At 35.0% G+C, this 15,565-nt stretch overlaps 1 protein-coding gene across 2 annotated transcripts; it reads left to right on the top strand.

The window, feature by feature from the left end:
• Positions 1-42: 42 nt before the first annotated feature.
• Positions 43-14,909, top strand: LOC123685597 (inositol 1,4,5-trisphosphate receptor). 2 transcript variants are annotated; one of them, XM_045625294.1, is made up of 29 exons: positions 43-182; positions 417-574; positions 639-709; positions 767-882; positions 1,768-2,870; positions 2,925-3,090; positions 3,143-4,053; positions 4,111-4,261; positions 4,320-4,467; positions 4,528-4,557; positions 5,414-5,586; positions 5,640-5,972; positions 6,052-6,603; positions 6,653-6,853; positions 7,058-7,567; positions 8,006-8,122; positions 8,556-8,676; positions 8,734-8,876; positions 8,948-9,135; positions 9,200-9,311; positions 9,491-9,608; positions 9,721-9,953; positions 10,002-11,268; positions 11,321-11,443; positions 11,497-11,834; positions 11,898-12,075; positions 12,133-12,332; positions 12,420-12,585; positions 14,185-14,909. In XM_045625294.1, the coding sequence occupies exons 2-29, from the start codon at positions 474-476 to the stop codon at positions 14,592-14,594; spliced, it is 8,280 nt and encodes a 2,759-aa protein (XP_045481250.1). In that variant the 5' UTR covers positions 43-182; positions 417-473; the 3' UTR covers positions 14,595-14,909. The 2 variants fall into 2 exon arrangements, with proteins under 2 accessions (XP_045481250.1, XP_045481251.1); XM_045625295.1 differs by lacking the exon at positions 8,006-8,122.
• The last annotated feature ends 656 nt before the right edge of the window (positions 14,910-15,565 follow it).

Genomic DNA, 15,565 nt, shown 5'->3' with positions numbered 1-15,565 from the left:
AAGGTCATTTATTTAAGTATAGGTCTACACTCTTCCATAACTACAAAAGAAAAACCAAATTAACTACTGTCAATTCTGCAGGATTCATTGGTTTCTACTGCTGATATCTGCAGTTCGGTTGTTGATATGTTTAGACCAGTTCATTGCTAAGTTTAGCAGGATAAAATTGTATTTAAAATATTGTGAGTTCCTCAATACACCTAACCTACATCCTTTGTTTTTCATCCTGCACAGCTATTTTATTCCTGCTAGTTTCATCATTTTCTGAAGAAACCATCACATTTTGAGTAAAAACTTAAGTTTTTTGGTAACTTTATCATTCTATATATTACTCTCATTCTTTTAACTGAACAAGTGACAGATGTTTTGGGGAAAACCTTTTTGCAAGAACTTGATTTTATGTTATTATTTTGCAGGAATCTCTACAATGATTGGAATTTTTCCATTGAAAATTCATCTATAATTTCTTGAAAATGGTAGATATAGGTTTGTCTAGTCTTCTGCATCTAGGGGACATTGTTTCCCTTTATGCAGAAGGTTCAAGTGCAGCTAGTGGATTTTTGAGTACACTGGGGTAAGTAAATTAGTATAAACAATTTTGGGTATACCCAATTTTGTAACTCTAACTTATGTTTCAGTTTGGTTGATGATCGTTGTGTTGTTTGTCCTGAAGTAGGAGATTTGCTCAACCCTCCAAAGAAGTTCAGAGGTGAGAATTTTGAGAAAAAATATGTTCTGGAGTGTATATTGTAACTCATAATTGCAGATTGTTTATTCAAAATATGTCCTATGAATCGATATTCTGCTCAAAAACAATTCTGGAAAGCTGCAAAACAAAGTATGACATCCAACACAGATACCAATCTGCTCAAAAGGCTTCATGTAAGTCTTTCATTCATTGTTATTTCCATATTCTTGATGAATGAGATTTGCTTCCTGTGATATCTCATAAGGATAATATTCACAGTATTGAATAATTTTCAAAACAACCTATTGAAATTACACAGAATGTTAAATAATTTTCCTTTCGTTCATTATCAGTGCATTGAAATTTGTGGTTTTATAGTCCATTATCTGTTTGCTGAACTATTTCATTCGAATATTTCCTGAGAATGAACTTATCATTATTCATTTTCAATGCTTACATTGCCTTTGTTAAGATTTAGCTGATAACATTCAGTTACTAAAGGTTGGATTGAATTTTGAATGCCAGATATGCTGCTTTTCTTATTGATTCTTTGGTCTATAGATTATTATATACAAACAATACTAGTACACTAAGAGTTCACATGTGGATTACCTCATTCATATCAATGTTTTGCAAATACAAACTGAACCTTCAATTTAATACTCACAAGTCACTCAAAAAGTTCCGGGCCTGGCGCACAGATGGCACCACCAGCGCCATACCAATGTTTTTTCTTGTTAGAACGGGGTTTCGAATGATGCGTGTCGAAATTTATATTGAAGGTGAGGTGACACTACATTTGTTGTTGTTTGAAAACGGATAAAAATGAGTATCATGTATCGAATTGGATGAGTACTGAAGGCAAAGACAAATCTTTCTACAGAAAAGTTAGAGAAGGTCCTGGACTTATTGAGTGAAGTGTTGTACTAGATATATATCCTTGAATACTTAAGAACCAATTAAACAAAGTGACAATTGATATACAAGGGTAATTCGAAAATTTTGAATTAGAAATGTCTTTTAAGTTTATTCATTTGTTGTATTAATCGCCAATTACATAATTATTTATTCTTCTGTAGCATGCTGCTGAAATCGAAAAGAAACAAAATGAAAGTGAAAATAAAAAACTCATGGGAAATAATGTCCCATACGGTAGTGTTGTACAGTTATTGCATCTTAAATCTAATAAGTATCTCACCGTCAACAAACGTTTACCAGCTCAGTTAGAACGAAATGCTATGAGAGTATACCTTGACGGCAATGGAAATGAAGGTTCTTGGTTTTATATCCTTCCTTTTTACAAATTAAGATCTACCGGTGACAATATTGTACTGGGTGACAAAGTAATACTAAACCCAGTCAATACCGGTCAACAGGTTTTGCATGTATCTGCCAACCACGAGCTTCCCGATAACCCAGGATGTAAAGAAGTGAATGTTGTTAACGGAAACACTTCATGGAAAGTGACACTCTTCATGGAACACAAAGAAAATTCTGATGATATTCTTAAAGGTGGTGACGTAGTACGTTTGTTCCACGCAGAACAAGAGAAATTTTTAACCATGGATGAATACAAGAAACATCACCACGTATTTTTGAGGACAACAAGTAGAGCTAGCGCTACTTCAGCTACCAGCAGTAAGGCGTTGTGGGAGATTGAAGTAGTGCAGCATGATCCTTGCAGAGGGGGTGCAGGCCACTGGGACTCGCTCTTCAGATTCAAACATCTTGCCACTGGCCAATACCTTGCCGCAGATGTCAACAATGAACAGATAACGAATCAGATGAGAACGAAATTTAGAGTAGAAGCGGCAGATGTGCCAGCTTATCATCTTGTTCCAGTTGCTAATTCCACAGAAATCGCCTCTTTGTTCGAATTAGATCCTACAAGTTTAACCAGGGGGGACTCACTTGTGCCCCAATCAAGTTACGTGAGATTGCACCATTTGTATACGAACACTTGGGTGCATTCTACATCGTTGCCAATCGATAAAGAAGAAGATAAGCCTGTGATGTCAAAAGTTGGTTGTGCCACAATGAAAGAAGACAAGGAAGCATTCGCTCTGATCTCTGTATCTCCTGTAGAAGTTAGGGATCTCGACTTCGCCAATGACGCTTGCAAGTTACTTTCGTCGCTTTCTGTCAAATTAGAGACTGGAACTATTTCGATTAATGAAAGAAGGTATTGAATTGATAGCTCTCCTTGCTGAAAGTTAAACGGACTTTTAATTTTTAGATCGTTGAATAATCTCCTTCAAGATATCGTCTATTTCGTAGCAGAATTAGAGAATGAACAGAATAAAACAGAAGCCCTAGAGTTGATCGTTACAAATCCTAACAGAGATCGACAGAAATTGCTTAGAGAACAGGCAATTTTGAAACAGCTCTTTAAAATTTTGCAGGTAATTTAAAAAAAAAAAACAGTGTCCTTTTCATTTACTCTTGGAATTTTAGGGGCCTTTCATCGATGCTCCAAATGGAGATGGGCCACTCTTGAAAATCGAAGAACTAGGTGACCCTCGTCATGCTCCATACAAGCATATATTCAGGTTGTGTTACAGAATTCTCCGTCTTAGCCAGCAGGATTATAGAAAAAATCAGGAGTACATCGCCAAACACTTCGGTTTCATGCAAAAGCAAATCGGTTATGATATATTAGCAGAAGATACAATAACAGCTTTATTGCACAATAATCGTAAACTCTTAGAAAAACATATTACTCCTGCGGAGATAGAAACATTTGTTGGTTTGGTCAGGAAGAACATGAGTACTTGGGAATCTCGTTTCCTCGATTATTTATCTGACCTATGCATATCCAACAAAAAAGCAATACCTGTTACACAAGAACTTATCTGTAAAAGTGTTCTCAGCCAGAAAAATTCTGACATATTGATTGAAACTCGAATAATGAAGACACAGGTTGAAGTTGAGGATATTTCAGAAAGTCAACTTGCCGAAAATAAAGAAGATGAATTGCAAGAACCTGTTACCTTAGTTGAGGAGTGTCAGGTGGTTTTACTGTGGAATAATAGACAAAAATCGATGCCGCTTGTAGAAATGTGCAGGAATGCTAAAATGAACAAAGATCAACAGGCTATTTTGGACTATTACAGGCATCAGTTGGATCTGTTCTCAAATATGTGTCTCAACAGACAGTACTTGGCTTTGAACAATCTCTCTCCACACTTAGATATAGATCTGATTTTGAGGTGTATGGCAGACCAGACTGTCAGTTTTGATCTTAGAGCTTCTTTCTGTAGACTTATGTTGCATCTCCATGTAGATCGAGATCCACAAGAACCTGTTACACCAGTAAAATATGCAAGATTGTGGTCTGAAATACCAGCCAAGATGTCCATCCATGAGTAAGAGAACCTAAATTAACATTGAAACAAAACATTTCGCTAATGTAAAAATTTTAGTTATGACACAAACAAAACTCCTGATCCGAACAAAGAAGCAGTTAGGTCTAGATTTGACGGAACTATCTCCTTTGTCGAAGATTACTTGTGTAATGTAGTTGCTAAAATGTGGTCATTTTCAGACCAAGAGCAAAATAAGTTGACTTTTGAGGTAAGTGATTTCCAGGTAAACTGAATAAGATTTTGTTTGCTACACTTGAAGATTTCAGGTAGTAAAACTGGCTAGAGAATTAATCTATTTTGGTTTCTATAGTTTTTCTGACTTGCTTAGATTAACGAAAACTTTGCTCAGTATTTTGGATTGTGTGTCAGAAAATGATTACATTGATGGAAGGTTGCCTCGAAGTGAAATTGAATGTAAGTTTGTTGAGTCGATTAAAGCACAACTTTTATTCCATACCTTATATGTTTAAGTAGCTGACGACTACCAAATTGTGGGAAAAAGAGGTACATTTGTCGTGGAAATTGTTATCGAAGTTGTTATGCTTTTATGTTCCAATTGAAGCTCCATTGTTTTAGAATCAATAAGGAAGTTATCGTAGCCTACTGATTTATAAACTGAATGCTTTCTTGTTTTAAACTTCAATGCATTTATCTTCTCTCGAAGTTTGCCACAGCACAAAAAATTATACTCAGGTTAACAGCGTCCATTTTTTTTGTCTGCAAAATGCTCTTGATTCAAAAATCAAATTCTGTTGGTCTGAGTACATGTAGACCAAAATTTCAACATTTCCCAACTTCGAAATACTTCCTTATATATGAATATGCACTACTTCGACGATGTATTATCGATATTGTTGGAAGAACAAAATTAAGAAGGACCTATATTTTATGAAAAAATGACAATAATCATCGAGGTAGTTCATTTAATTATTGATATCAATAGGGAAACCTTTATTGTAGTTGTAGAATAATGCAGAATTAGAATTGATTACTTCAAAAAAATATTTCATCTAGCTGACTTGGTTAAGATACCTTCTGTGAGTAGATTGCAATTCAAAGATTGTTGCATGTATAAGCATGGTTTTTGTTCGTGATTATTTTTCGCAGTGAATCTACAAAACAATTTCTTAATTTTTCATTGAAGTGATGCCAATCATTCAGGAAAGTTAGATGGGACAACATACTTACTTCACCTGTGAATTCAAAGTTGCATTTTTAATTTTTTTTAATCAGTTGGTATATTTGTGATTTGTGGTCACCATATTCAATGAGAAATTTTTTTAACACTACTTTGAGTTAGGCTTTTTTTTTTGTATTTTTGGAATCGATCAAGTTTCATATTATTTTATTGTGCAAGTAGCTGAAGGAGGAGTTTTACGTACAATTGGGGACATGGGAGCTGTGATGACTTCGCTGGCGTTGGGTCCAGTTGGTAGATCTGTTGTAAATACAAGTTCAGTCCAGAACAAATCTTCTCATAAAGAGTATCCGTTGGTAATGGACACAAAATTGAAAATAATAGAAATTCTAGAAGTAAGTTTAATTAATATTCTTATTTGCTCCAGTATAGTTGTTTTAAATTACAGTTTATATTGGATGTTCGCCTAGACTATAGGATAAGCTGTTTGCTCAGTATATTTAAGCAGGAATTTGATGAGAGTGGAAAGAATAATATGGGCGACTCACTCAATATGCACAAGAATATAGATTTAGAATCTATCGGTAGTCAAGCGGAAGGAATTTTTGGTAGCAGCGAAGAATGTGCAGTTTTAGATCTTGACGGTCATGGTGGTAGAACCTTTTTAAGGGTTTTATTGCATCTGGTCATGCATGATTACCCTTCTTTAGTTTCCGGTGCGTTGCATCTTCTATTCAGGCATTTTAGTCAAAGACAAGAAGTGCTGCAAGCATTTAAACAGGTGATTATAATTAAAAATTGTTCCTCTCACTATTTCTATTATTATTTCTTTTTTCAACTCGTTTAATGAAATTTTCTAGGTACAATTATTAGTATCAGATAGCGATGTTGAGTCGTATAAGCAAATTAAGTCAGATTTAGATGTACTTAGACAATCTGTTGAAAAATCTGAGCTCTGGGTATATAAATCAAGAAGCATTGATGATCATTCTTCAACAATTAAAAAGAACAAAGATGATGACGAAGAAACAATTATAAAATTGTCTAGTCGTTCTATACTGGAAAAGAAAGGATCAGCTATAAATTTAGATGTTGGCCCCCCTTTGCAACAAGAACAAGCCGATGAGTATAAGAAGATTCAGCAGATACTGATGCGTATGAATAAACTGTGTATTCAGACATCACCAAGTGGATTGATTAAACCAAGAAAGCACGAGCAGAGGCTTTTGCGTAATGTTGGTGTGCACACAGTTGTATTAGATTTACTTCAGATACCTTACGATGAGAAGGAAGATGTTCGCATGAACGAACTGATGAGACTTGCCCACGAATTTCTACAGAATTTCTGCTTAGGCAATCAGCAGAATCAAGTTTTGTTATACAAGCACTTGGACTTATTTTTGAATCCTGGTGTAAGTAATTCAATACCATGAATATTCGAATATAATTCTTGATTTACAGATAAGGGAGGCTCAAACAGTGTGTGCAATATTTCAAGACAATTCTACATTGTGCAATGAAGTTAATGAGAAAGTTATTCAGCATTTTGTTCACTGCATCGAAACTCACGAGAGACATGTGCAGTATTTGAAATTTCTGCAGACTGTAGTTAAGGCAGAAAATCAATTCATAAGAAAATGTCAAGATATGGTCATGCAAGAGGTAATTACTACATGAAAGTTTCATATTGTTACTTTTGTAGTTGAAAATAATAGAATATACATTCTATAAAAAAATTACCTAAAATTAACCCTGTTTTGAGATGTTGTCCAAATTTTTTGTTGCCAAGTTGGTACAACTATCCTCTGTACTCGGGAAAGAGTTTAGTTAGTTACTAATTTTTTATTCCAACATTTTTACTTACAGTTGGTTAATGCTGGTGAAGATGTTTTGATATTTTATAATGATAAGGCATCCTTTAGTCATTTTATCGAGATGATGCGATCTGAAAGACACTGTATGGACGAAGGTAGCTCTTTGAAATACCACGTGGAACTAGTCAAGTTGTTAGCTTGCTGTACAATGGGGAAAAACGTTTATACAGAAATCAAATGCCATAGTTTGCTGCCATTAGACGATATTGTATCCATAGTGGTCCACCCATACTGCATTCCAGAAGTCAAAGAAGCATACGTAGGCTTTTTGAACCACTGCTATATTGATACCGAAGTGGAGATGAAAGAAATTTATACCTCTAGTCATATGTGGACATTGTTTGAGAAGTCGTTTTTGGTTGATATGGCTGATATAGCAACAGGTCCAACTGATAGAAAACATCCAGATAAAGCTTTAGAAAATTATGTCACCAATTGTGTTATGAATATTATTTCTACATTCTTCAGCTCTCCATTTTCAGATCAAAGTACCACTGTTCAGGTAATACTCTGAAAACCTATAAGGTGAATGGTTATGCTTGCTTGCTTTGAATGTATTGCCCTAACATTTTTTTTTCATAGGTTTCCACTTTCAAATATGTTATGAATTGAAATCTGCAAAATTTCAATAATTTTTTTTCTGTTGACTTTTATTTTCGCTTTTTGGAATACTATTTGGGCACTTAACTCTTGTGTTACTAATTGGTGTTATATATGATATTACTGTATTAACAGGAGAATTCATGATAGGTCATTGAAAGTGACTCTGATTACATAAACTGTTACCAAATAGTGATTTATCTTATCTGACACCAATTTTCAATGGCAGACTGTAGTGTCTCAACTAACAGCATACTCGAATTAATGCTACTGTAAATAATAATTTTACACCCTTAAATTATCAAAGTGATAATCACTACTAATCATGTTGGGGACATAGAAACACCTGCATGAGGCAAAGATATATTGGAGCGACTTGCCAATAGAAAACTTGGAAGATTTTGATCCATTTACAGTTATAGTACCTCTTAAACATTGCCCGCCAGTAACAGCTGATGTAAGTACTGTACACATATTATTGAATCAAAATATAAAATATTCAGCGTACAATACTGTAACAATTTCTATATATTTTGTTAAAAACAACTAAATGACAACAAATTTCAAATGAAAAAATTTTTTTTACATGTGGTGAATATAAAAACATTTCTCATTAGAAACTAATCAATAAACTACACATTATTCATTAACTCTTTTGAGAAACTGGCCTTGCATGCTTTCTCTTTACGCAATGCCCCTTTAGGGGAATTTTTCTACTTAGATTTCTTCGCTAACAATTTAGTACTGTTTGGGGCCTAACAAGGTTTCTAGGATCTATCAACTTATGTTGCTTTAGCGGGATTTAATAAACAGTTAGCAAAGTTTCAACATTTTATTACTGGGTTCTGGCCGAATATAATCACTAATTCATATTTTGATTGCATTTTTAGACAAGACAACCTATTTTTGTACAATTACTGCAGTCTGCATTTAGAGTTTCACAATGCACTTGGTTGTCTCCTTCTCAACGTTTTAATGTAGAAAATTGCATTAGGACCTTATCTGATGTTGGTTTGTATTTGAATTTTACTTTTAGTGCGACATTGGATTATGTGTTTTTATTTTCAGCTAAAAATCGGGGAATAGCTATTCCCTTGGATTTAGAAAGCCAAGTTGCTGCTATGTTCAATAAAGCAACAATATTAACAAGACAAACTAGCAAATGGCTGCAAGCTTCCAAAACCCCTAAAATAGAAAGATCTCAGTCCCAGGTGATTTTTACGGTTCCTTATATGGAATTAAGAAAAAAAAATTGCAAGTTTAATTTTTTAATATTTTCTAGTTGATGAAGTTAGATAGGAGTATAATTGAAGGTCTGCAAGATATAGTGTCGCTTTTAGAAGACCAGTTGAAACCACTGGTGCAATCTGAGTTGTCTCTCTTAGTTGATGTTCTCTATAGGCCAGAATTACTCTTTCCAGTAGGATCTGATTCTCGAAAGAAATGTGAGAGTGGTGGATTCATAAGAAGGTACTCCTAATATTGGTTTTATATCGAATCGACCCTTCTCTCTGAAACTTGTAATTATTTTCAGACTTATAAAGCATACCGAACAACTTCTGGAAGAAAAGGAAGAAAAATTGTGTGTCAAAGTGTTGAAAACTTTGAGAGAAATGATGGCTATAGATCCGGAGTATGGTGAAAAGGTAGGTTTCAATATCGAATGAACTTCAGTCTATTGCGCTAAAATTGAAAAATGAAAAATATATCTTTCTTATCTTATCGCTGCTAAGAATGAAAAACTGGAAAGGGAGAAGGAAATGGTAGAGTAATTGCATATTGCAATTCGTTGAAATAGGATCTAAGAATTTATATTTTTTTGTAGGGAGATGTGTTAAGGAATAGTTTACTTGCTAGGTACTTTGGTAAAGCTTTCATACAAAAACATGATACCGTTGCTTTAGGAAACTACCAAATAGCAGCTGTCATGCATGGTCCAGGAGGTAATATCGATTTTATAAATATTCTCTTAGTCCTTCCAAATTTTTTTGTTGATGATTTTTATAATTCTTCATCTTCTTCACAAATATTTTTATATTGTTATGGTTTCTTCAGCGAAAATCCTGAGTAGAGCGGGCCGTACATTACACGAAGTGCAAACTCATTTGGACAGAGAAGGCGCTTCAGACCTGGTTGTTGAGCTGGTTATAAACTCCATCAGTTCCCCAATGATCTTTGGGGAAGCAGTGGAACTAGGAATAGCTCTTTTAGAAGGTGGAAACCCCATCATACAAAGGAGCATGTTCCAAAAATTAGTTGTCGGAGATCTGAGCTTATCGTTCTTCAAGGTAAGTGAACTTGACAGGATTTTCTTGTTCTACAGTTAGGACTTCTAGGTTTTTTATGATAAAATGAAGGATTCTCAACAAGAAATAAAATCGACCGTGACAGTGAATACCTCGGACATAGCTGCTAAAGCGCACGAAGACAAACAAGATGGTAAAGAATTGGATAAGATATCAAAAAAACAAAATGGGAAAATGAACGGCATCCAGATAAGTGATGAACTTAGGGAGGAGCTACATAGGGCTGCGGAAACGACGTCTCAAGCTTACGCCCAAATTCGAAACATGGGTGCAGGAGATGAAGTGGCTGTAGCACAAGGTTCAGCATCAGCATTTGAAGAATTGCTCGCCGAGAAATTGGAGAAAAACAGAGAAAGAGAAGAACAAAACATGCTCTCTAATAAGATATTAATTATGCAGCCTATTCTTAGATTCCTACAACTCCTTTGTGAAAATCACAATCCTGCCCTGCAGAATCTTCTTCGCAATCAGAATAACAAAACAAATTACAATTTGGTATCCGAAACATTAATGTTCCTTGACTGTATCTGTGGTTCTACAACTGGAGGTTTAGGACTGCTTGGACTCTACATAAACGAGAATAATGTTGGACTCATCAATCAAACGTTGGAAACGTTAACTGAATATTGCCAAGGACCATGTCACGAGAATCAAAATTGTATAGCTACACACGAATCGAATGGTTTAGATATCATAACTGCTCTTATATTGAATGACATAAATCCTCTAGGTAAAACAAGGATGGATTTGGTTTTAGAATTAAAGAATAACGCTTCTAAACTATTGCTTGCTATTATGGAAAGTAGAGGTGATAGCGAGAACGCAGAAAGGATACTCTACAACATGAATCCTAAACAACTTGTCGATGTTGCCTGTCGGGCATTCCATCAAGAGTCCTCTGAAGAAGATGACGATCTGGACGACAGTGGGATAAATGATGCTGTATCACCGAAAGAAGTCGGTCACAACATTTACATCCTTTGTCATCAACTGGCACAACATAACAAGGAATTGGCTGCATTACTTAAACCTACAGATTTTGCACTTGATCTCAAAATGCAGAAAGCACTTATGTATTACGCTACCCACACTGCTCAAATTGAAATCGTAAGACATGACCGAACGTTGGAACAAATTGTATTTCCAATACCGGAGATATGTGAATATATAACAACTGATACGAAGATCAGAGTCTTGAACACAGCCGAAAGAGATGATCAAGGTTCAAAAGTTGCGGACTTTTTTGATCGAACCGATGCCATGTTTAATGAGATGAAATGGCAGAAGAAGTTGAGAGGTAGGTTAGGTTAGGTTAGATCCAGAATTATTGAATCACATTAAATTTTCAGCACAACCTGTTTTGTTTTGGGTGAGCAGCTATATGTCCTTATGGAGTAACATATTGTTCAATTGTGCCGTGTTGATAAATTTGATAGTAGCGTTTTTCTATCCGTTTGAGTACACTCTACCTAGTGAGTTCCTAACCATAAAATATTGGCTACTTCTACATTATGTTATGTTTTAGATATCAGTTCAAGTATTTCCATATTGATCTGGCTTGCCATGTTAGCGTCTGCAACTATTGTTGTAACCTTACCAAGAGAAATGGGAATAAGGACATTAGTAGCATCAACTATATTGAGACTGATATTTTCTTTAGGTCCAGAGCCAACGTTATGGCTTTTGGGCTCAGTAACTATATTACTCAAAGGTATTCATCTAGTCAGTATCATGGGAAACCATGGAACCTTAACTAAAACTTACCAGCAGATACTCACAGATGCTGAACTTGTGTATCACTTGGCATATCTTGTGTTTTGTATGCTGGGCCTTGTTATGCACCCGTTCTTCTATTCTGTTTTGGTGAGTCGGAATTTTTAACCGCTAGTTGTTTGAAATAGAATATTAACATTAATTACCTTACAGTTGTTTGATGTTGTCTACAGAGAAGAGACTCTGTTGAACGTTATAAGATCTGTAACAAGAAATGGTCGATCTATTATCTTAACAGCAGTGTTGGCCATGATTTTAGTATATATGTTTTCATTGATTGGTTATATGTTCTTCAAGGAAGATTTTATTGTTAGTGTTAACGTTAAAACTGGTGAGTAACTGCATTAAGGTTAGTGATATTAGAATAACCTGGAGTTTCCATCAACAGAAGAGGATTGTGAAACAATATCCAGGCAAACTGGACACCATTACATCGAAGATGGTGGCTTTTGTAAGCAGGTTGATGATGGTGAGGAGAAAAGAGAACGTGCTTGTGATTCCTTGATAATGTGTATTGTAACTACGTTGAATCAGGGCTTAAGAAATGGAGGGGGTATTGGGGACATTTTAAGAGCACCTAGCAGTGAGGTAAAATTGCGTCTAACGGCAAACTTCTGAAATCCTATACATACTTAAAAAGATGGTTTGGTAAGATCAGATTTTTTTTATTTTTAGGAACCACTTTTTGTCGCTCGTGTAGTATATGATTTACTCTTCTTCTTTGTGGTGATAATCATTGTACTTAATCTGATTTTTGGTGTTATTATCGATACTTTTGCCGATTTAAGATCCGAGAAGCAACAGAAAGAACTTATTCTAAAAAACACCTGCTTTATTTGTGGTAAGTATTCTAATGTTTGAATTTTTTTTTGCGAATGAAGAATCATCACAAACGAAATTTTATTCGAAAATGTTATCTTCGTCTAAAAGTATATCTGAAAGTCACAAAGTATTGTATCTGAACAGGAAATTCATGGATCTCTAGAAGAAATAGGTTTTTGTCCAAGCCTCCATATAATATTTTTCTAAATTGTAAGTGAAAATTTCAAGGAAAAAATAGCTATGCTTATTAGCTACAAAAGCTGAATTAATGATTCATTTTGTGAATATTCTTCGCTCGCACAGTATAAAACCATTAACAATTCCCCATTTTTTTAGTAACTGACGTGTAAATAAATTTTCTAACTTCAGTATCATATCATTCATTGCGGTGTTGATAGCGCCTATTCTACCAAAAAATGAGAAACAGTCGAAACTAGATATATTTGCATCCAAAATAAACTCTTCTGAACAAAGACGTCTTCACATTATGTATGATATTCATTCTTATGATATCATCAATGTCCTTTGGCTTGTGAACTGAGAATAACACTTCACTCAATAAGTCCCAGGCTTAACCAGTAAAAAAATTGACTTTATTCGTCGACATAAGCACCCTCAAGAGTGATGCATGTTCTTCAAAGGGCCTCTAACTTTTCGATACTTTTTCTGTAGCAAGATTCGTCTTTGTCTTCATTATAACCAAAAGTTTTCCCTTGGGAATTTTTTTTTTGAGGTCTTCAAAAGTCAGTATTCTCTGAGACCAGACCTGGAAAAAAAAGCTGAATGGTCAAACAGTTGAAAGAGCAATTTCTTCAATTTGACCATAGTTTTCATCAATTTATAACAAGGAGTATTATCAATTAGAAATATTGCGCACAAGCTGAAGGAGTTGTGCTCTTTTAATGATTTTTTTTTTCATTTGGCTCGAAAAATATTGCCAATATAACTGGTTTCGATGGAATTTTTTCACAGCGGCTTCCAGCAAACTTGATTAAAGAATGTTGTATTGAGAAGAACCCTCAATTACGAGGGTGGTCTGATAAGTACTTGGCCTCACTGCCAGATGGTTTAACTATCACAAAACAAACGTACTATCGTGTAGTACATCGTCGTAGACGGCTACTGTTAAAATGTCAGGAACAGTTGAAACAGTGGGTTGTACCCGTCGAAGGCTAAGTCTTTCCTATCGGCCGGAAAGGTGATGGCCAACTTTTTCTGGGATTCACAAGGTGTGATGTACATCGACTACCTGGAGAAGGGCGAAACGATCACAGGTCTCTACTATTCCGAATTATTGAGCAGATTCGACCCCGAATTAGTCCAAATTGGTCGAATTAGGCTACAAACTGCTGCCGCATCCGTCCTATTATCCGGATTTGGCACCGTGCGACTTTTCTTGTTTTCAAAATCGAAAAAATCAGGCGCAGGGCAGAAATTAGGGTCGAATGAGGAGGTTTCAGTAGCGGCGGAGACCTACTTTGCAGACGAAAACGCATTTTTCAGTCGGGTTAAAAAAGTTGGAGAACGTTCTCTAGGCTAAGTACTTATCACACCACCCTCGTACACCACCATCATTATTTCTTCCCCTTACTTTCTTCAACATGAAATTGTATTTCAGGTTTGAACAGGTCCGCATTCGATAATAAGACGGTAAGCTTCGAAGAACATATAAAATGCGAACACAACATGTGGCATTACTTGTACTTCATAGTCCTGATCAAAGTGAAAGACCCTACTGAATTTACTGGCCCTGAAAGCTACGTTTATGCAATGGTAAAAGCATCAAATCTCGATTGGTTTCCGAGATTGCGAGCAATGTCGCTGGCTGCTGTAGAAGGAGACGGCGAACAGATCGAACTTAGAAGCCTACAAGCTCAACTTGAAACCACTCAAATATTAGTTACAAACTTATCTCAGCAACTGATGGATCTGAAAGATCAAATGGCGGAACAACGTAAGCAGAAACAGAGATGGGAACTTCTTAATTCTGCCTCTGTCGCCCAATTAAATCTTCCTAATTTACAATAATACAGCCAAGTAGTATCGATCTAAATCTGAGTGTGCTCAAATATTTCTAAAACATCTTTCTGCATTTATACGATCGTGGCTTCGATTTGTTATTTAAATATTTCTTTTTAACGATTATTGAATGATTTAGTTGAAGATGACAATCTATAATTTTTCAATAAAATGGGTCTATTGACTCTTAAGTATGTGTTATACCTCTTCAGGAAGTGTGTTGTATAATAATTTAAATGAATGCACAGTTTTTGTCCATAATATATTTTTAAGTGAATCAATGTCTGTTGTCTTTACTGCAATAAAAGAGCATATTATAACGTTTTTCATATCTTATTGAACCCTTTAATCCACTGATAGAAACGTTTCATCTAATCGTTTCTTTGATGAATATGAAAATACTGGTAAATGATTGTTACCATAATGTACCGAGAATTGTTGAAACGCCACAATATGAATTATTTATCTGAAATCTATATATAGTATAGAGAACATTAGTTCCAACGCTGTTTTTAAAAGATCAATTCACTGTAGCTTTTCGAGAATATCAATCAATAAGGTGAACTAATATGGAAATGACCGTGTTTTCTGAAGGTGTTGTCGAATACCTATATTTAAAATTTTTCACCAAAGTCAAAAATTAATCTTTTCTGTCTTGGAAAAACCTGAGAGAATAGGAAAAAAACATATTACTCAAGTTTGAAAGTTCAATTCGATATTATACAGAATAGCAAGTATAGGTAAATTGTGGGAGGTGGCATTACCATCATGCTTGGCAAATTGAAATCAGTAAGTACACAACTATTATAATTGATTGAAATAATAGAAAAACATTCAATTTTTCATCGTTTCTAACTAGAAGCTTTTTATTCTGGGCGATTTGGCAAAAAAATAAATCTTTTGTGATTTAGGCTCAAATATTTGCAATATTGCACTTATTTTTCCTTTTTATGCTTGATATTGGCAAAGAACAAATATTA

The sequence above is a fragment of the Harmonia axyridis genome, chromosome X (assembly GCF_914767665.1).
Source record: "Harmonia axyridis chromosome X, icHarAxyr1.1, whole genome shotgun sequence".
NCBI classification, from domain to species: Eukaryota; Metazoa; Arthropoda; class Insecta; order Coleoptera; family Coccinellidae; genus Harmonia; species Harmonia axyridis.
Note: the sequence above shows the minus strand (reverse complement) of the source record. Positions and strands in the feature narration are given on the sequence as shown.

What these genes read in the sequence shown, in the direction of transcription:
- LOC123685597 (XM_045625294.1), top strand. Translation starts at nt 474, where the DNA reads ATGGTAGATATAGGTTTGTCTAGTCTTCTGCATCTAGGGGACATTGTT. An exon ending in TGCTGCAAGCATTTAAACAG is followed by an intron (nt 5,973 to 6,051) that starts GTGATTATAATT and finishes GAAATTTTCTAG; the next exon opens with GTACAATTATTAGTATCAGA. An exon ending in AAGATATGGTCATGCAAGAG is followed by an intron (nt 6,854 to 7,057) that starts GTAATTACTACA and finishes TTTTACTTACAG; the next exon opens with TTGGTTAATGCTGGTGAAGA.